The 22,981-nt window shown below is 40.6% G+C and overlaps 1 protein-coding gene across 3 annotated transcripts in view; it reads right to left on the bottom strand.

Moving 5' to 3' along the window:
• LOC128685747 (ankyrin repeat domain-containing protein 17-like) overlaps positions 1-22,981 on the bottom strand; it is a gene marked incomplete at its 3' end in the record, with an annotated part of 256,077 nt that overhangs the window by 75,271 nt on the left and 157,825 nt on the right. For all 3 annotated transcript variants that reach the window (XM_070088008.1, XM_070088007.1, XM_070088009.1), the window contains 2 exon segments: positions 2,359-2,583; positions 7,246-7,344. In XM_070088008.1, the coding sequence (XP_069944109.1) occupies positions 2,359-2,583; positions 7,246-7,344 (324 nt within the window).

A 22,981-nucleotide genomic window follows, 5' to 3' on the forward strand; every position in this document is an offset into this window, starting at 1 on the left:
GGAGAGGAAGGCATCTACAGAGACGAAGCCAGGGCTAAGGTTCTTTCTAATCTCAACAATTCTCTCCGTCCCTTAGACATCAAGCTTACCTTCCGCCAGACTAACACTCTTCGTACTAATCTCGTTCATACCTCTCCTCCCTCTACAGATGTTCCTGGTGTCTACTCTATTTCTTGCTCCTCCTGTCCTCTTCAATACTTCGGAGAAACTGGTCGATCTCTTTCTGACAGACTTAGGGAGCACAAAAATAGTGTTAGGCTTGCCGACACTAACAATGCTCTTTTCTGTCACGTCAGAGATCATAGCCATCCTATTGACTGGTCTTCTGCTAAAACTGTCTTCCCTACTTCCAACTCAAACAGTCGCCGTCTAGTTGAATCCTCTCTAATACACAACTTTCCTTGTATGAACCTTAGCACTGGCTTCATCTCTGTAGATGCCTTCCTCTCCCACTACATTGTAAAATGCTCCAAACTTCAGAACACCCGTGACTTAACCTGAATCCTCATTTTTTCTTTTTCTTTTTCTTCTTCCTCTTCCCCTTTCCTCTTTCCTTTTCTCCTCTGGGTTGTCTTTCTCTCTCCTGTCTCATGTTTCTGTTCCTTCTTCATTTATTTCACCACTTCCCTTTCACGTACCTCTGTGCGCTTGCTCTCCCTCTGTGGGCATCTAGCTCTCTTGCAGTGCTCCCCTTCCTTTGTATTTGACTGGCTCGTCCTTTTTATTTCCCACTTCTACCACTACCACTACCTCTTCTTCTTCTACTACTACTACAACTACTGATGAAATTGAGACACATGTGCGGCGTCTGGTTGTCTTTGTTGTGGACGTTTCGCCATCCAGTGGCTGGCTGGATGGCGAAACGTCTATGATGGGGATGCCCGGGTGTTGTGCATGTGTCTTAATTTCATCTTGTCGGTATTATATACAACTCTTGTACTACTACTACTACTACTACTACCACCACCACCTCTTCCTGCCTATATATAGCCGTCCTGCTCCACCTCTGATTAGTGTGACTTTGTCAATGGTCCAAGTCGGACCGAAACGTCGTCGTAAGCTTCTCTCTTTTATGTGCGGGTTATTTGTGTATCGTTCCAGTCACGGTATTGTGCCTTTTTTGTTTAAAATACTTTCATCATTCAACACTTTCACATAACCACTGTTTTTGCAGAGGTGCCCAGAATACAACAGTTTAGAAGTATATACATTTAAAAATACACAACATATTCCTCCAAACTGCCAATATTCCAAACCCCTCCTTTAGAGTGCAGGCATTGTTCTTCCCATTTCCAGGACTCAAGTCCGGTTATATAAAATAACCAGTTTCCCTGAATCCCTTCACTAAATATTACCCTGCTCACACTCCAACAGCTCGTCAGGTCCCAAATACCATTTGTCTCCATTCACTAACACGCTCACGTACGCTTGCTGAAAGTCCAAACCCCTCACCCACAACACCTCCTTTACCCCCTCCCGAGAGCAGGAATTCCGCTGGAACAGATTAATGGCATTTCAATTCATTTAAATGAGGAAATTTGATTTGATATACGAGAAAACTGAGTTACAAGTAGGTCACTGTACGGATTAAACTCACAAGTCAAGGTTCCACTGTATTTTTTTTTACATTTATGTAAAACTGGCCAAATTACCAATGTCTGTACACTTTATTGGGTAGTTGTAATAGTTAATTGGCAGCTTCTTTATCTAATTTTTTTCTGCTACTGGCTTCAAAGTAAACCTCCTAGTTTATACATCAACTTCCCTTTCTAAATTACTATCTCTATTCTTTTGACATCATAAATAATCTTTTCTAATCATATTACCATTCATAATTCTACCATACATAATATAAGAGGAGCCTGGAGACATGAATAATGAACAGAGAAAATGTTATTTTAATGCTAGGAATGTTTGCATCGTTAATTCTGGACCCTATTTTGAAAATGGTCTTCTTTGAATTGTGTATGAAATTAGCCAAATTACCAATTTCTGTTCACTTTATTGGGTAGTTGAAATCAGTAAATAAGCAGTTTCTTGTACTCAATCGATAAAACAAAAGGAGTTCTAGTGAAACAGCTATGAGTTTGGTTGACTGGAACAATGGAATTGGCCAAAAATAGGGCTCAAATCGAGCAAAATTGCAGATGCGTAAATACCACCGAGACTGTTAACTTCGCGAGAGCGTATTTTTGTAAATTTTCCATCAAATTTTATACTTTTGGTGTTATTACCATTGGGAAAAGATTCTCTATAATTCCATAAGAAAAAAACTTTTTCTTTTTTTTAATTCTTAGACAACGAGAGCAAGTTTGTGAGCAGGGGTCTCGACAGTGAAAGGGTTAACAGGCGACTTACCTGAGCACCAGAGTCAAGGAGAAGGCGTGCTACTTCCACATGGCCATCCATGCTAGCCTCCATGAGGGCAGTGTGCATCTCATCAGTCTTATGCTCTTGATCAGCTCCAGCATCAAGTAAAAACTTTACCATCTCTAAGTGACCCTTGTAGCATGCTAAAGTCAATGCAGATTCCTTAAATTCATTGCTATGGGTGTTGATTCCTGCACCTTTCTCCAAAAGAATCTGAAAAAAATAACTGTTTTAAGAACATAAGAATGGAGGAACACTACAGAAGGCCTACTAGCAGGTCCTTATCAAAACCACTCCCTTCCCAAAGCCAGCATGCATAACTGCACACACACACACACACACTGCAGAGCATCAGGGGACACGATCACATCATGCAAAATACTCTAGGCATTTAGTAGGTAAACCTGAACACTTTTTTTTTAATGGGAAAGGATCAAGAATAGTTTACAAATACACTAATAAAAACTGGATGATAGACATGTATGAAAAACACTTCATCATGCAGTAAAGCAGAGGAATGTGATAGACAATACACAGAAACTGACTGCACACAGAAATTAATTAAAACAAAATTAACTTAAAACTGACCATTTAGATTTATGAGATAGCAAAAAAACATCTGAGAGCTCACTAAATGCAAACTCACTTGAGAATCATATGCAGGATTCTGGAGGATTTTTATGGTATTTCATAGGTATTTGTGTGAGTGAGTTGTTCTGGGTTAAGAAGTGAAAGAGGAACAAGTAAAAAAAAGTTATTAAGTAGGTCTATTATTATTATATAGCACCTTACGTGAAACAATAAACTCAAGTCATTCAAACGAGTACTGGAGGCTTGATCCTACATCCTCTAACATTAAAAGCAAATGTCTGACCTATACACAACCTACTGTGATTTCATCTGTTAAAGCTTTCTTTTACCCCAGGCTACAGTGAATTTATGTAGAGAAAGAGACAATTAAAGATAGTAGGTTGGTAGAGACCAGCTCTCTGCACTTCAGCAGTATTTTGTTCGACAATGGTTCCAGTGATCTTTTCTCCATAGCCTAATCTCAAACTAGGCCTCCTTAATTAGAAAAAATCTCAGATGAACTACAGAATTTACAGAAACAGGAAGAGAAATACAAGTGTACTAAATTCAAATAATGTCACCTTACATGTTCATTTAACAGGCTTCCATTTCATACTTGTATGATAGAACAGTAACACAGGTAGGCCATCACTAATCCAGCAATCAGTAATTTGGTTCCATCAGTAATTCAGCACTAATTTCGACTAGCATAATTTCAAATTATGCCACTACTGTTTGGTAGCGCTACTGGCTGCGTAAATCATTCCAATTTCTTATTTTTCCATTTGTTATAACCTGCTCAATTTTAGCTCTAGCCATGGTTCCAACGAATAAAAGAAAGGCTTCTCGTGTAAAGCACATACACCATACACTGTCCATAAAAGATACGGTGGCTTTGAAGCCACTGTCGGTCTCATCAGCTCAGCTCACTCAGATAAGCTATGACCGGTATATTTGGGCCTACATATGAGAGAATAAAACTGTGTGGTAAGTGTGCACTATATTAAAAATAATCCTGCAGCATGCAATGCACGAGAAAAAAAATTGTGACCGTGTTTATGGTGCAAAACCGAGTTTGCATTGTATTTTCGTATGGCTTTTATGTTTGTATTCTAGTTTTTTTGGTCTCATTTGATAGAATGGAATATATATTACAGAAATAGATATGATTTTGATTGGTTTCATTACAGAGTACCTTGAAACTGAGCCCAAACTAGCAGAAATGTTTGATTTTTGCCAATGTTCAAGAGTAAACAAATGACGTCACCATCCAATACGTGTCCAACTGGCCAGTCTAATGTGCAGTCATAAATGGCTTGACATTATTTATACAATTATTACAATAATGCAGTAGTCTACGTAACAGTGTGAATAAAATTTCAAAATGGAAAGCAAGCATAATGTAAGAGGGGCCTGGAGATGTGACTAATGAACAGAGAAAATGTTATTTTAGTGCCAGGAATGTCTACATTGTTTATTCTGGACCCTAATTTGAAATTGGCATCTCTTGAAATTTGTGAAATTGGCCAAATTACCAATTTCTAACCACTTTATTGGGTAGTTGAAATAGGTAAATGGGAGGTTTCTTTTACTTAGATGACAGAATAGAAGGAATACAGTGGACCCCCGGTTATCAGCAGGTTTAGTTATCGGCCAACTCGGTTATCGGCAGTTCCCTCGGTTATTGGCCGTTCGCTTGGTTATCGGTCGTTTTGGACGCGTCCATGCACCAGCTGGGGCAGGTTGCGCTTCAGTTTGGCTTTGTCTCTCGGTGGCTGAGGAAGCTTCTGCTCATACATCCAAACATTTTGCTTGTTTACCATTGCTTTTAGTGGTTTTTCTTGCAGTGCAACTGTGAAATAGGTAAAGATGGCTCCAAAGAAAGTTCCTAGTAAAGTTCTGTGGTAAAGAAAGTGAGAAACACCATGGAATTTAAGCGTGAAGTGATAGAAAAGTTTGAGAGTGGTATGAAGGTGAAGAAACTTGCCAGGATGTACAGCAAGAATAAATCAACAATTACATCCATCCTGGCAAAGAACGAACAAATCAAAGATACTAATGTTGCAAAAGGAGTAACTTTTCTAACTAAACAAAGGCCACCGATAATGGAAGAGATGGAAAAGCTATTATTATTGTGGATTAAGGAAAAAGAAATAGTGGGAGACAGTGTTGTGGAGTCGATCATTTGTGAGAAGGCAAAGCAGTTGCATGAGGATCTTGCAAAGAAAATGCCAGGAACAAGTGCTGCAGTTTGTGAATGTAAGGCCAGCAAAGGATGGTTTGATAGATTTAAGAAGCGTAGTGGCACACACACTGTTGTAAGGCATGGCGAGGCTGCAAGTTCTGACAAATGTGCAGCTGAAAAGTATGTTCACGAATTCCAGGACTACGTAAATGCTGAAGGATTCGAACCCCAACAAGTGTTCAACTGTGACGAAACAGGCCTGTTTTTGAAGAAAATGCCAAACAGGACCTACATTACCCAGGAGGAAAAGGCACTGCCAGGACACAAGCCTATGAAAGACAAGCTTACTCTTTCGTTGTGTGGTAATGCTAGTGGGGATTTCAAAGTGAAGCCTTTACTTGTGTATCACTCAGAAAATCCCAGTGTGTTCAAGAAAAACAATGTCATGAAGAATAGACTGTGTGTGATGTGGAAAGCTATTCATAAGGCATGGGTCACAAGGCAAATTTTCAGAGTGGATTAATGATGTGTTTGGCCCAAGTGTGAAAAAATACCTTCTGGAAAAGAAATTGCCACTCAAGTTCCTCCTGGTACTGGACAATGCTCCTGCACATCCTCCAGACTTGCAAGACCAAGTGTTTAGGGACTTCAGTTTCATCACAGTGAAGTTCTTGCCTCCTAGCACCACTCCTCTCCTCCAGCCCATGGACCAGCAGGTCATTTCTAACTTCAAAAAACTCTATACAAAAGCAGTGTTTCAAAAGGGGCTTTGAAGTGACCTTGGATACTCAGTTGACCCTAAGAGAGTTCTGGAGGAATCACTTCACTATCCTCCATTGCATAAGCCTTATAGGTAAGGCTTGGGAGGGAGTGACTTCTAGGACTTTGAACTCTGCTTACAGAAAACTGTGGCCAGATTGTGTCCAAGAGAGGGATTTTGAAGGGTTTGAGGCTGACCCCTGACCCTGCCAACCCTGTGGACTCTATTGTGGCACTGGGGAAGTCCCTGGGGTTGGAAGCGAGTGGCGAGGATGTGGAAGAGCTGGTGGAGGACCACAGGGAAGAGCTAACCACTGAAGAGCTGCAAGAGCTTCATCTCGAACAGCAACAGACTGCAGCTGAGGAACTTGCTTCAGAGGAGGAGGAAGAGGGAGTGAAGGAGGTGCCTTCTTCAGAGATTAAAACAGGTGTGCACAATGTGGACTAGAGTGCAAGCTTTTCTAGAGAAACACCACCCTGACAAAGCTGAAACAAGCCATATCTGCAACATGTTTAGTGATAAAACCCTGTCCCGCTTCAGTGAAATCCTAGAGAGATGCCAGAAACAGAGCACTCTGGACAGTTATTTTATGAGACAGGCATCCAGTGACTTTCAAGCTGGTCCTAGTGGCAATAAAAGACAGAGAAGGGAAGTAACCTCAGAGAAGGCTTTGCTACCTAGTCTTTATGGAGGGATATTCTCCTTCCAAACACTAACTCCTCCCTCTTTCCTCCTCCCTATCTTCCAGAAACCAGCATTAGCCTTCAATAAAGGTATGTAATACTTACATAATTCTTAAAAAAATTATTTTTTTTGTGAATATTTTTGTTCGGAACGGATTAATTGTATTTCCATTAATTCTTATGGGAAATATTAATTCGGTTATCGGCCATTTCAGTTATCAGCCGACCTTCTGGAACGGATTACGGCTGATAACTTGGGGTCCACTGTACTAGTTTGGAAGACTGGAACAATGGAATGGGCCAAAAATAGGGCGTAAAGTGGGCGAAATCGCCAATGAGTAAACCGCTGTTGGGTTAAGTGTATTCTAACCTGACCACTTTGTAATCCAGCAGGTCCCGATGGTGCCAGATTAGTGATGGTCAACCTATACCTTTTGGTATGGGGTGGAAAAAATATAAAAGAAAAAGGAGGGAAACACTAGTTATTTAAAAAGGAGGGAACAAGAGGTAAGAGGTTTAAACCTAGTCATTCATTCAGACCCAAGTGACTACCACATACAGTATCTGCAGCAATTCAAAATGCTATACTGTTTCTCACAACGTATCTTATACAAACATATGAAAACGAAATTATGGCTCTGCTCCTCCTGTGATAGAACTTATTAGTGTACACTTACTTTGGCAACTTCCACATGACCAGCAGAAGCAGCTTCCATCAGTGGGGTATGACCGTTCTCATTGTGATCTTCTACATTGGCATCATGATGCAGCAGTACCTTAAAATAATTAAAAGTTGTTAAAATATCTAAAAGGAAAATACATTAGTACAGAAAATAAATCAACATCTGTACCTTATTGAGAATACTTTATTAATACTGCCAATACTCCTCTCTTTCCTACTCAACCATTCTCCATACTGAGCAATTCCTCTCAAATGCTACCTCATTTAGAATGCTTTTCCCAATTGTACAGGAGGCCCTCCACATTTGCAAGGGTTAGGGGATCAAGCACCTCGCAAATCTTGAAAATTCGTGAATGTTTGGCATGCACATATGATTAGGGAAATCATAATAATACTGTACTGTAGCGTTCATGAATGTTTTGATGCACAAACTTATTATATGGAAATATAATAGCATTTACTTAACCTAACAATACTGCTTCCTTAACCTACTGAATCACAAATAATCATAAAACACATGAAAACTGGGCGGCTGGGCATTCGCAAATGTTCAAAGCTCGTAAGTGGAACTCGTGAAACTGGAACTCACAAAAGTGGAGGGCTAGCTGTATATTAAATTCACCAAGTCTTACCTTCCTTAGCCTGGTCTTTTTGAGATTACTTCATCTATACAGTGGAACCTCAGTTGTCAAACTAAATTCGTTCCAGACGTCAGTTCGACAACTAAACCAATTTTTCCCATAAAGATTAATTTTTTTTTTAACAAGTCGGCCATCTCCCATAATTAATTTATTCCAGACCAAAAATGACAATACAGTGGACACTCATTTCTCGTAAGGCTCGAAAGTCGTAATTTTTGGAAATCGTAACGTTCTTTCCGTCAAAACACTGACTCACGAATCGTCGTTCGTACCGGACGCATACTCACGGCCCCGAGCCGCCTAACACTCCATTCCCAGCCAGTGTGGTACTGTTTACCAGTGAGTGATTGTCCCCTCACATGTTCACACAAAATATTTCATAATATTCCATTCATTTTAGTGCTTGAAACTGCTAAATAAGCTACCATGGCTCCAAAGAAAGCTCCTAGTGCAATGCCTTTGGTAAAGAAGGTGAGAAATACGACTGAATTCAAGAAAAACATCATTGAATAATATGTGTGGCATAACTGACCAAGATGCATAAGAAACCCCATACAACCATAGCTTCCATCGTGGCCAAGGAAAAGAAAATCAAGGAAGCTGTTGTTGCAAAGGGGGTAAATATGCTGACAAAAATGAGATCACCAGTACATGAAGATGTTGAGAAGTTATTGTTGGTGTGGATCAACGATAAACAATTAGCAGGAGATAGTCTTATGCAGTTGCTTATTTGTGAAAAGGCTAGGCAGTTGCATAACGATCTTGTAAAGAAATTGTCTGCAACGAGTACTGATATTTGTGAATTTAAGGCCAGCAAAGGCTGGTTTGAGATATTTAAGAACCGTAGTGGCATACACAGTGTGATAAAGCATGGTGAGGCTGCCAGTTCTGACAAATATGCAGCTACAAAATTCGTAAGTGAATTCCAGGAGTATATACAGACTGAACAATTAAAACCCCAACAACTGTTCAATTGTGACAAAACAGGCCTCTTTTGGAAGAAAATGCCAAAGAGGACCTACATTACTCAGGAGGAAAAGGTGCTGCCAGGACACAAGCCTATGAAAGACAGGCTGACACTCATGTTGTGTAGTAATGCCTAGTGGGGATTTCAAAGTGAAGCCGTTACTAGTGTACCATTCTGAAAATCCCAGCGTTCAAGAAAAACAGTGTCATGAAGAGTAAATTGTGTGTGTTTTGGAAAGCTAAAAATAAGGCATGGGTCACGAGGGAAATTTTCCTCGAGTAAATCAATGAAGTGTTTGGCCCCAGTGTGAAGAATTACCTCCTGGAAAATAAACTGGATCTCAAGTGCCTCCTGCTAATGGACAATGCACCTGCTCATCCTTCAAACTTGGATGACCTAATTCTGGAGGAGTTTGTGTTCATCACATTTCTTGCCCCCTAATACCACTCCTCTCCTCCAGCCCATGTACCAGTAGATCATTTCAAACTTTAAAAAACTCTACACCAAAACAATGTTTCAAAGGTGCCTTAATGTGACCTCAGACATTCACTTGACCCTAAGAGAGTTTTGGAAAGATCACTTCAGTATCCTCCATTGCACAAGCCTTATAGGTAAGGCTTGGGAGAGAGTGACTACCAGGACTTTGTGGCCAGATTGTGTCAACAAGAGGGATTTTGAAGGGTTTGGGGCTGACCCTGACGAGCCTATGGCAGCTGTGGAATCAATTGTGGCATTGGGGAGTTCCATGGGGTTGGATGTGAGTTTGGAGGATGTGGAAGAGATGGTGGACCACAACGAAGAGCTAACCACTGACGAGCTGCAAGAGCTTCAGCTGGAACAGCAACAGACCACAGTTCAGAATACTGCTTTAGAGGAGGAGGAAGAGAGATGGAAGTAGTTGCCTTCTTCAGAAATTAAGATTTTTGAAATGTGGAGTAGGATGGAAAGATTTATGGAGAAACATCACCCTGACAAGGCTGTTGCAAGCCTTGTTGGCAACATGTACAGTGACAAAGTCTTGCCCCATTTTAGGGAAGTTTTAAAGAGACGTCAGAAACAGAGCTCTCTGGACATTTTTTTTTTTTTGAGTGACAGAGCTCCAGTGACTCTCAAGCTGGTCCTAGTGGCATTAAAAACAAAGAGAAGTAACCCCAGAAAAGGACTTGGTACATGAAGTCTTAATGGAAGGGGATTCCCCTTCCAAACAGTAAATAATCCAATCTGTCCCCTCCTCCAGTCTTCCATACACTAAGAAGAATCGCCAATAAAGGTAAGAGTTATGCTGTTGATGTTTCATCTATATTTCATGTAAAGAAAAAATTTTGTTTTAATACTTCTGGGTGTCTGGAACAGATTAATTGTATTTACATTATTTCTTATGGGGAAAATGGTTTCGCAAGTCATCAATTTCGGAAATAGTCACACTTTCTGGAACGGATTAAAAAGGAAAAATGAGGGTCCACTGTATAATAATTTATTAACCCTTTCAGGGTCGGGAGGCCCTCTCCTAAACTCGTTCTCAGGGTCAAAAATTTTTCGGAAAAAAAAAAATTCTTATGAAATGAAAGAGAATCTTCTCCCGATCATAATGACACCAAAAGTATGAAATTTGATGGTAAACTTACAGAATTATGCTCTCGCAAAGTTATCGGTCTCGACGATGTTTATGCATCGGAGATTTCGCCCACTTTGAGCCCTATTTTCAGCCAATTCCTGTCTACTAGTCGACAAAAATAATATTTATTTCGCTAGAACTCCATTTTTTCTATCAAATGAGTACAAGAAACCACCCATTTACCAATTTCACACTAATTTCAGAAGATGCCAGTTTCTAAATAAGGCCCAGAATAAACAAGAAACATTCCTGGCACTAAAATAACAAGTTCTCTGTTCGTTAGTCACGTCCCCAGGCCCCTCTTACATTTCTTTTGCTTTCCACTTCGAATTTTTATTCTCACAAAAAATAATGTCATGCAGACTACTGCATTAGTGTAGAATTTATTTTTTATTAGAACACTGGTCGATTCCCACCAAGGCAGGCTGGCCCGAAAAAGAAAAACTTTCACCATCATTCACTCCATCACTGTCAGAAGGGTGCTTTACGCTACAGTTTTTAAGCTGAAACATTAAACACCCCTCCTTCAGAGTTCAGGCACTGTACTTCCCATCTCCAGGACTCAAGTCCGGCCTGCTGGTTTCCCTGAATCCCTTCACAAATGCTACTTTGCTCACACTCCAACAGCACATCACGTATTAAAAACCATTTGTCTCCATTCACTCCTACCAAACACGCTCACGCATGCCTGCTGGAAGTCCAAGCCCCTCGCACACAAAACCTCCTTTACCCCCTCCCTCCAACCTTTCCTAGGCCGACCCCTACCCCGCCTTCCTTCCACTACAGACTGATACACTCTTGAAGTCATTCTGTTTCGCTCCATTCTCTCTACATGTCCGAACCACCTCAACAACCCTTTCTCAGCCCTCTGGACAACAGTTTTGGCAATCCCGCACCTCCTCCTAACTTCCAAACTACGAATTCTCTGCATTATATTCACACCACACATTGCCCTCAGACATGACATCTCCACTGCCTCCAGCCTTCTCCTCGCTGCAACATTCATCACCCATGCTTCACACCCATATAAGAGCGTTGGTAAAACTTCTCTTCAGAATCTCCCAAGAGCACAGTGTCATCAGCAAAGAGCAACTGTGACAACTCCTACTTTGTGTGTGATTCTTTATCTTTTAACTCCACGCCTCTTGCCAAGACCCTCGCATTTACTTCTCTTACAACCCCATCTATAAATATATTAAACAACCACGGTGACATCACACATCCTTGTCTAAGGCCTACTTTTACTGGGAAATAATCTCCCTCTTTCCTACATACTCTAACTTGAGCCTCACTATCCTCGTAAAAACTCTTCACTGCTTTCAGTAACCTACCTCCTATACAATACACCTGCAACATCTGCCACATTGCCCCCCTATCCACCCTGTCATACACCTTTTCCAAATCCATAAATGCCACAAAAACCTCTTTAGCATTATCTAAATACTGTTCACTTATATGTTTCACTGTAAACACCTGGTCCACACACCCCTTACCTTTCCTAAAGCCTCCTTGTTCATCTGCTATCCTATTCTCCATCTTATTCTTAATTCTTTCAATAATAACTCTACCATACACTTTACCAGGTATACTCAACAGGCTTATCCCCCTATAATTTTTGCACTCTCTTTTATCCCCTTTGCCTTTATACAAAGGAACTATGCATGCTTTCTCTCAATCCCTAGGTACCTTACCCTCTTCCATACATTTATTAAATAATAGCACCAACCACTCCAAAACTATATTCCCACCTGCTTTTAACATTTCTATCTTTATCCCATCAATCCCGGCTGCCTTACCCCCTTTCATTTTACCTACTGCCTCACGAACTTGCCCCACACTCACAACTGGCTCTTCCTCACTCCTACAAGATGTTATTCCTCCTTGCCCTATACACGAAATCACAGCTTCCCTATCTTCATCAACATTTAACAATTCCTCAAAATATTCCCTCCATCTTCCCAATACCTCTAACTCTCCATTTAATAACTCTCCTCTCCTATTTTTAAATGACAAATCCATTTGTTCTCTAGGCTTCCTTAACTTGTTAATCTCACTCCAAAACTTTTTCTTATTTTCAACAAAATTTGTTGATAACATCTTGCCCACTCTCTTATTTGCTCTCTTTTTGCATTGCTTCACCACTCTCTTAACCTCTCTCTTTTTCTCCATATACTCTTCCCTCCTTCCATCACTTCTACTTTGTAAAAACTTCTCATATGCTAACTTTTTCTCCCTTACTACTCTCTTTACATCATCATTCCACCAATCGCTCCTCTTCCCTCCCGCACCCACTTTTAATAATAATATCAGCGCACTTGTGAAAGAATATCAGATTCGCCAGTTGATGTGTATTGGACGCATAGCATGACTTGTTTACTTTTGAACTTTGGTAAAAATCGAACATTTTTGCTACTTAGAGCTCAATTTCGAGGTACTTTTGTGAAACCAATCAAAATCACCTCAGTTTCTGTAATATGTCTTCCATTCTATAAAATGAGACCAGGAAAACTAGAATACAACCATAAATACCATATGAAAATACAGTGCAAAGTCGATGTTTTAATCCAAAAACACGGTCAAAGTTGTTTTTCTCATTATGCACTGTGTGCTGCAGGATTTTTTTTATACTGCACACACTGACCACATAAGACACATTCTTTCATATACAGGCCTACCAGCTTTCTCTCACTAGATTTGAAGGCACTAGAATTTAGGCATTCTAGTACGTCAATAACCCTGGTGCGTTAGCCGTACCTGTAAGTCGGAAACCGTGAAAGGGTTAATAATAATGTACTACCTACTACATAAAACAATGTATAAAATTATGTAGCACACAGAAACTGTAAAAATGAATACTAAATGAAAATTTAACTGATATACTGTACAGTAAATGAAAACTTAACTGCCTCTTACCTGTCAGAGGAGCTAATGGCAAAATTGTAACGGTTTCAGATCTTGTGGAAGAAAGCCGGTAAGCCTACATGTGAGAGAATGGGTCTGCATGGTCAGTGTGTGCTGTATAAAAAAAAATCCTGCAGCACGCAGTGCACAAAATAAAAAAATCTGAGACTTTTTTTTGGCATAAAACAGTGACTTTGTGGTGTATTTTTGTATGGTATTTATGGTTGTATTCTCATTTTCTTGGTGTCAATGGAAGATATATTACAGATATAGAGATGATTTTCAATGGTTTAAAGACTAAAAATAGTTTGAAATTGAGCTCAAAGTAGCAAAAATGATTGATTTCTGCCAATGTTCAAGAGTAAGCAAATCATATCACGCGTCCAATACACATGAACTGGTAGGTCTAATATGCGTTCACGAATGCGCAGATATTATTCATACAATTACATTACAATTATGCAGTAGACTGAATAAGAGTAAATCTTCTATTTTTTTTTTGTTTTTTTTTTTGAATAAAATTTCAAAATGTAAAGCAATCGTAATATAAGAGGGGACTGGAGATGTGACTGTTGAACAGATAAAATGTTATTTTAGTGCCAGGAATGTCTGCAGTGTTTATGCTAGACCCTATTTTGAAATTGGCCTTTGAGTTTTATGTGAAATTGGCCATATTACTAATTTCATATCACTTTATTGGGTAGTTGAAATAGGTAAATGGGCTGTTTTTTGTACTCAATCGATAGAATAAAAGGAGTTCTAGTGAAATAGCTATGAATTTGGTCGAATGGAACAATGGAATTGGCCAAAAATAGGGCTCAAAGTGGGCAAAACTGCTGATGCATAAATATCAGAGACTGCTAACTTCACAATAGTATAATTCCGTAAGTTTTCCAACAAATTTTATACTTATAGTTTCATTACCTCCACAAGATGCACAGCAAGAGCTCAAGACTGACTGAGACCTGCACTGTGGACTGTCTGGTGACGATGTGATCCGAGCATTGTTGGTTGACAACCAAGACCACGTACAAAAACCAAATCCAACAAATCGTTTCGAAAACTAATTTGTTCGACAACTGAGGTTCCACGATAATTTTATTCCTGCTTTAGGTAACACTGACAGGCTGGGTGGGCCTGCAGATAATCACAATATTGATGTGTCAAAATTTTTGTACATACAACCCAAAACCTCTATAACAGACATTGTCCAATTAAAACAAAGCAGATCTCAGCAAAGAGAATAAACATTCCATGGCTTACAAACAGTATCCTTAAATCCACTGATAAAAAACATCTATATAAAAAACAATTCAGACTGGTCCTAATAACAAAAGAACTGACAAAATGATACACATTAACACTTGCTAATCTAATAAGGAAGTCTAAACAAATGTACTATACAAATAGATTTATTGAAATAAAAAGGGGATATGAAAGAGACCTGGAAAACTCTTCTCTGAAATTTTGGGCTCTAGAAACCGAGATTAACTTAACGAAACCAGATGAACCTCACATACAGCCTACAGACACTGCCAACAAACTTAATGTCTTCTTTTCTACTGTAGGATCAAAGCTAGCAAGCAAAATTCCAAATGCAAATACTCAGTCAAAAGACTACCTCACTGATAATTAACCAAATACTATATTTCTAGCCCCAACAAATCCTACTAAAGTCTCACTAATCATTAAAATACAACTAAGGAGACCTAAATAACTCGCCACCAGTCATGTATAAAGAAGAAGCTCACGTGCTGTCCCCCATTACTGCAACACTATTTAACAAATCTGCTGAATCTTCAACCTTCCCATCCATACTCAAGACAGAATGGGTTACCTTGATACTCAAAGGAAGCAGTCCAACAGAATTAAATAACTACAGACCGTTATCAAACTTGCCTTTAACCCTTTCAGGGTCCGTCCCATAGATCTACGGCTTTAAAGCCAGGGTTCAAGCTGAAGACCTATGCCAAAATTCTAGCGGGTTAAATTTAGAGCGAGAAGGCTGGTAGGCCTACATCTAAGAGAATGGGTCTAAGTGGTCAGTGTGCGCAGTAAACAGAAAATCGGGTTATCCGTATTGCATTGTAGAAACGCCATCTCAGTACGCTTCGTTTGTCATGCCTGGTGGCAAGGAAGCTCTCACTCCCCGGTGAATTCTGACTCTCTAATTCCCAAATTATAGTTCTAACACTGATGGGAGTGGATCTAAAGAACAATTCTATGGTTTTAAACCATATGGTACCGTATGGTACATTGTACAATATGGTACAGGGTACAGGGACCCTAATGGAAACGTGTCACTGACTTTTTTTGGGTTATTCTAGGTTCTCCACACATATGCTGCTATGTATGATAATCTATGTAACTGTACTTGTGCATACCTTAATAAGCTTACTTACGACGCCACATGTGCTCGAATAAGTTTATTCAGGTATACACAAATACAGATACACAGATTATCACACACAGCAGCATGTGTGTAAAGATCCTAGGATAACCCAAAAAAAGTCAGACTGCCTTATTTCCATAGGGGTCCCTGTATCTGTACCATATGGTACCCTATACCATATGCAATTCCAAGGGGACTGAGTACATTAAGTGGCCCTACACTTGGAATAGACAGTGAAAGTGATGATGATGTGGCTACAATTGGGATGGACAGACCACATGCATCAGCAGGTGGTGGTGGTGCCACAAGCATGCAGCATGCGGCACCAGCCCAGACTGGGAGCGAGTCTGGGAGTCAAGCCGCTGACTCAACAGTTCCAGGACAAAGTGCATCGTCATCCACAAGTGGAAGTTGACGACTGTGGTTGAATTGTATTTGTTTTTTTGCAACAATAATGCTTATACCTCATGTCTATAAGCATAATATAAAATCATACTGGTCCACAGATGAGTATGACACCACTGTGCATGACACCTTGTTTCAAAGACTTTCACAGATTGTAGCAGTTCTAGGAACATGTCCAGTGACAGTACGTATGTAAATACAGTAGGGCTCCATTTATATGGCAGGTTAGGTTCCAGGCTACTGCCAGAAAGCAGAACACCATTTTTCCACTTATAAATGCATATAAATGCCAGACAAGTTTACACTAACTTATATTAAGTTAGTAACAGAACTGGGCATTAAAAAAACAATAAAAAGTAAAACACACACAATAAATTCATTACTTAAAATATTTGTAGTGTTAATGTAGGGTGAGAAGTGAGTAATACTTATATGTAGGAAGTCAGGTGTAGGTAGCCCTGGCTCCACATCCCAAACTTAATATATGATATTTAAAGCAGCCCAGAGAGATAAAATACACATACAGTACACTCATTATTTATCTTAAAATATGTGTAATCTTAATGTAGGATGAGAAGTGAGTAGCATTTATTTGTTGGAAGTCAGGTGTAGGTAGCTGGCAGACGTTGGTAGCTGGTACATATAGGTAGCCTGAGCTACATAGCTATATATTTAATGTGGCCCAGAGCCATATTATTACCATTGACGTATCAAGTTCACCGAGTTGAATTGTTTCTAACAAATACCTTTAGATGCCATCATAAACAAAGGGAGAAGCAATGAATAATTCATGCCAAGAATTGTAAACAAAAGGGTTGTGTGTTAAGGTGGAGTGACTAGGAAAAAATGCAGATTCATACACGTTTTCTCTGATGCTGGACCAGAGAAAACGTAATATTTTCCCTCTGCCTGGCTACCACACCACAAACAAACATAGCATGTTTATTTGCTATGTAACATGTTTCTTACATAATTTTGAAGAAAATATCAGAGATTAATGAAAATGTCAATATTAACATAAAATAAGACATTTAATGTTCCCAAGAGTGATTATTATTACATATTAGTATTACAGTGGACCCCCGCTTAACGATCACTACCAATGCGACCAATTATGTAAGTGTATTTATGCAAGTGCGTTTGTACGTGTATGTTTGGGGGTCTGAAATGGACTAATCTACCTCACAATATTCCTTAGGGGAACAAATTCGGTCAGTACTGGCACCTGAACATACATCTGTTATGAAAAAATATCGTTAACCGGGGGGTCCACTGTATTACTATGGCATTAAGACTAGCAGGACAATCTTGGTGATTTATATGTGTACCTGCATGCCAGCACAGTGTGCTGGCATGCACTTTTAACTTTCTACCTTTACACACCCTCCCAAACTCATCCACTAACCTTTGAAACTTTTCTTTAGAATCACCTATAAGCACATTATCATCAGCAAAATGTAACTGTGTTAACTCCCATTTTGTATTTGATTCCCCATAATTTAATCCCACCCCAATTCCCAACACCATAACATTTACTTCTTTTACAACCCCATCTATAAATATATTAAACAACCATGGTGACATTACACATCCCTGTCTAAGACCTACTTTTACTGGGAAGTAATCTCCCTCTCTTCTACACACCCTAACCTAAGCCTCGCTATCCTCATAAAAACTCTTTAGAGCATATGCCTTTTCTACATCCATAATTGCAATGAAAACTTCCCTAACTTTATCTAAATAATGTTCACATACATGCTTCAATGTAAACACTTGATCTACACATCCCCTACCCACTCTAAAGCCTCCTTGCTCATCTGCAATCCTACTGTCTTACCTCTAACTCTTTCAATAATAATCCTACCATACACTTTTCCTGGTATACAGTGGACCCCCGCATAGCGACTTTAATCTGTGCAAGAGGGCTGATTGTTATGCGAAATGTTCGGTATGCGAATGAATTTTCCCCATAAGAAATAATGGAAATCAAATTAATCCGTGCAAGACACCCAAAAGTATGAAAAAAAAATTTTACCGCATGAAATATACATTTTCCTACACACAAAGAGAAGGATACATGCACAATAGTAGAGTAGTACATGCACAATATATATTGTGCATGTACGTCTCTACTAAATGAAGAATAAATGACACTTACCTTTATTGAAGATGCAGCAATGACTGATGAGACACTGTGTCCTGGGAGTGCCTTTTCCTCCTGAGTACTGTAGGTCCTGTTTGGCATTTTCTTCCAGAACAGGCCTTATCACACTGTGTATGCCACTACGATTCTTAAATCTCTCAAACCAACCTTTGCTGGCTTTAAATTCACCAATATGAGCACTAGTTCCAGGCATTTTTCCCTGTTCACCTGGGTGTTAGTCGACTGGTGTGGGTTGCATCCTGGGAGACAAGATTAAGGACCCCAATGGAAATAAGTTAGACAGTCTTCGATGACACTGACTTTTTTGGGTTATCCTGGGTGGCAAATCCTCTGGGGTTAATTGTTTCTTGGTATTCTCAATAAGCCACACCAGCAACGGTGCTACAGCAGCAGCAGCAGCTGATGGTGGTACAGCAGCAACAGACGATGCTACAGCAGCAACAGACGATGCTACAGCAGCAGCAGACGATGCTACAGCAGCAGCAGACGATGCTACAGCAGCAGCAGACGATGCTACAGCAGCAGCAGACGATGCTACAGCAGCAGCAGACGATGCTACAGCAGCAGCAGACGATGCTACAGCAGCAGCAGACGATGCTACAGCAGCAGCAGACGGTACTACAGCAGCAGCAGCAGCTGATGGTGGTACAACAGCAGCAGCAGCTGACAGTGCAGCAGCAGCTGTACCACCAATAGTAGCGATGGTTGATTGGGGTTTATTATACAACCTGGCCAGCTCGGAGACACGCACTCCACTTTCATACTTATCAATGATCTTTTTCTTCATCTCTATAGTAATTCTCACCCTTATTGCTGTAGGGTTGGCACTAGAAGCTTTCTTGGGGCCCATGGTCACTTATTTTCCAGAAAAAATCACCAAAAACACTGTAATAATACGAAATGTTCCGATTGTATGCTTGGATGTTACCGCGGAGGCTGGCTGGTAAACAATGCCACCGGCGGAACATGTGAGCATGGCTCAGGCCGCACATTGGATGCGTCTCGGACGAAGAGCGGTGAGTGGGTTTTTGGGCGGTATGCGAGGCAAAATTTTTGCGAAAAAAGCAAGCGGTATGCGGATTGTACGGTATGCGATGCGTGCGGTATGCGGGGGTCCACTGTACTCAGTAACCTTATTCCCTTACAATTTTTATAATCTCTTTTCTCCCCCTTCCCTTTATGTAAAGGAACTATACATTCTCTCTGCCAATCCCTGGGTACCTTCCCCTCTTTTATACATATTTTTTTTTTTTTTAACAAGTCGGCCGTCTCCCACCGTGGCAGGGTGACCCAAAAAGAAAGAAAATCCCCAAAAATAAAATACTTTCATCATCATTCAACACTTTCACCTCTTTCTTCTTTCAACAAACTGGCCGTATCCCACCGAGGCAGGGTGGCCCAAAAAGAAAAACAAAAGTTTCTCTTTTCAAATTTATTAATTTATACGGGAGAAGGGGTTACTAGCCCCTTGCTCCCGGCATTTTAGTCGCCTCTTACAACACGCATGGCTTATGGAGGAAGAATTCTGTTCCACTTCCCCATGGAGATAAGAGGAAATAAACAAGAACAAGAACTAGAAAGAAAATAGAAGAAAGCTCAGAGGGGTATGTATATATATGCTTGTACATGTATGTGTAGTATGACCTAAGTGTAAGTAGAAGTAGCAAGACGTACCTGAAATCTTGCATGTTTATGAGACAGACAAAAGACACCAGCAATCCTACCGTCATGTAAAACAATTACAGGCTTTCGTTTTACACTCACTTGACAGGATGGTAGTACCTCCCTGGGTGGTTGCTGTCTACCAACCTACTACCTACAACTTTCACCTCACTCACACATAATCACTGTTTTTGCAGAGGTGCTCAGAACACAACAGTTTAGAAGCATATACAGTGGACCCTCGACTAACGCTATTAATCCGTTCCTGAGAGCTCATCGTTAATCAGAATAATCGTTAGTCAAGTTAATTTTCCCCATAAGAAATAATGGAAATCAAATTAATCCGTGCAAGACACCCAAAAGTATTGAAAAAAAAAATTTTTAACACATGAAATATTAATTTTAATAAACACAAACTGAAGAAGACATGCACAGTTACATGACACTTTCCTTTATTGAAGATCTGGTGATGATTGATGGGATGGGAAGAGGGGAGTGTGTTGATGGTTTAAGTGTTTAGAAGGGGAATCCCCTTCCATTAGGACTTGAGGTGGCAAGTCCTTTTTCGGGGTTACTTCCCTTCTTCTTTTAATTAATGCCACTAGGACCAGCTTGAGAGTCATTGGACCTCTGTCACACAACATATCTGCCCATAGAGGCCTGTACCTCCCGTTCCTTTATGACATTCCTAAAGTGTTTCACAACATTTGTCAGTGTCACCATTAAACACTTGTTCAGGTTTCAGTCCTTCACTGTCTATGTACTCCTTGAATTCCTGCACATATTTTTCAGCTGCTTTTTGGTCCAAACTGGCAGCCTCACCATGCCTTATCACACTATGTATGCCACTACGATTCTTAAATCTCTCAAACCAACCTTTGCTGGCCTTAAATTCACTCACATCACCACTAGTTGCTGGCATTTTTCTAATTAAATCGTCATGCAACTTCCTAGCCTTTTCACATATGATCGCTTGAGAGATGCTATCTCCTGCTATCTGTTTTTCATTTATCCATACCAATAACAGTCTCTCAACATCTTCTATCACTTGCGATCTCAAGTTTCGAAAACATAGTTGCACCTTTGGCAAGAACAGCTTCCTTGATTGCAGTTTTCTTGGCCACAATAGTAGCGATGGTTGATTGGGGTTTTGTGTACAGCCTGGCCAGCTCGGAGACATGCACTCCACTTTCATACTTAGCAATGATCTCTTTCTTCATATCCATAGTAATTCTCACCCTTTTTGCTGTAGGGTTGGCACTAGAAGCTTTCTTTGGGCCCATGGTGACTTATTTTGCAGGTGTAATCACTAAAAAGGCTGTGATAATATGAAATGTTCCGATTGTATGCTTGGAAGCGACCGCGGTGGCTGGCTGGCTTGTAAACACTGGCCAGAAGTGGACGTGTCTCAGACGGAACAAATAGTGTTGGTCGAGTTTTTTAGCGCTAATCGAGGCAAAATTTTTGCGATAAAATGTATCGCTAGTCAGATTTATCGTTAATCGATGCCATCGCTGGTCGAGGGTCCACTGTACGTATAAAGATACACAACATATCCCTCCAAACTGCTAATATCCCGAACTCCTCCTTTAGAGTGCAGGCATTGTATTTCCCATTTCCAGGACTCAAGTCCGGCTATACAAAAATAACCGGTTTCCCTGAATCCCTTCACTAAATATTACCCTGCTCACACTCCAACAGATCGTCAGGTCCCAAATACCAATTGTCTCCATTCACTCTTATCGAACACGCTCATGCACGCCTGCTGGAAATCCAAGCCCCTTGCCCACAAAATCTCCTTTACCCCTTCCTTCCAACCTTTTCGAGGACGACCCCTACCCCGTCTTCCTTCCCCTACAGATTTATACGCTTTCCATGTCATTCTACTTTGATCCATTCTCTCTAAATGACCAAACTACCCCAACAACCCCTCTTCAGCCCTCTGACTAATACTTTTATTAACTCCACACCTTCTACTTTCCACACTCCGAATTTTTTGCATAATACTTACACCACACATTGCCCTCACATTGCCCTTAGACATGACAACTCCAATGCCTCCAACCATCTCCTCGCTGCTGCATTCACAACCCATTTAAGTGTGTTGGTACTACTATACTTTCATACATTCTTTTCTTTGCCTCCATAGATAATGTTTTTTGTCTCCACATATACCTCAACACAACACTTTTTTCCCTCATCAATTCTTTCATTAACCTCATCCTTCATAAATCCATCCGCCGACATGTCAACTCCCAAGTACAGTGGACCCCCGCATACCGTACGCATCGCATAACGTTCAATCCGCATACCGCTCGCTTTTATTGCAAAAATTTTGCCTCGCATACCGCTCAAAAACCCGCTCACCGCTCTTCGTCCGAGACGCGTCCAATGTGCGCCCTTAGCCAGCCTCACATGTGCCGCCGGTGGCATTGTTTACCAGCCAGCCTCCACGGTAACATCCAAGCATACAATCGGAACATTTCGTATTATTACAGTGTTTTTGGTGATTTTATCTGGAAAATAAGTGACCATGGGCCCCAAGAAAGCTTCTAGTGCCAACCCTACAGCAATAAGGGTGAGAATTACTATAGAGATGAAGAAAAAGATCATTGATAAGTATGAAAGTGCAGTGCGTGTCTCCGAGCTGGCCAGGTTGTATAATAAACCCCAATCAACCATCGCTACTATTGGTGGTACAGCTGCTGCTGCTGCTGTACCACCGTCAGCTGCTGCTGCTGCTGTAGCACCGTCAGCTGCTGCTGCTGCTGTAGCACCGTCAGCTGCTGCTGCTGCTGCTGTAGCACCGTCAGCTGCTGCTGCTGCTATACCACCGTCAGCTGCTGCTGCTGCTGTACCACCGTCAGCTGCTGCTGCTGTAGTACCATCTGCTGCTGCTGTAGCATCGTCTGCTGCTGCTGTAGCACTGTAAGCTGCTGCTGCTGTTGTACCACCGTCAGCTGCTGCTGCTGCTGTAGTACCGT

Source organism: Cherax quadricarinatus, chromosome 23 (genome assembly GCF_038502225.1).
Source record: "Cherax quadricarinatus isolate ZL_2023a chromosome 23, ASM3850222v1, whole genome shotgun sequence".
Lineage (NCBI taxonomy): Eukaryota > Metazoa > Arthropoda > Malacostraca > Decapoda > Parastacidae > Cherax > Cherax quadricarinatus.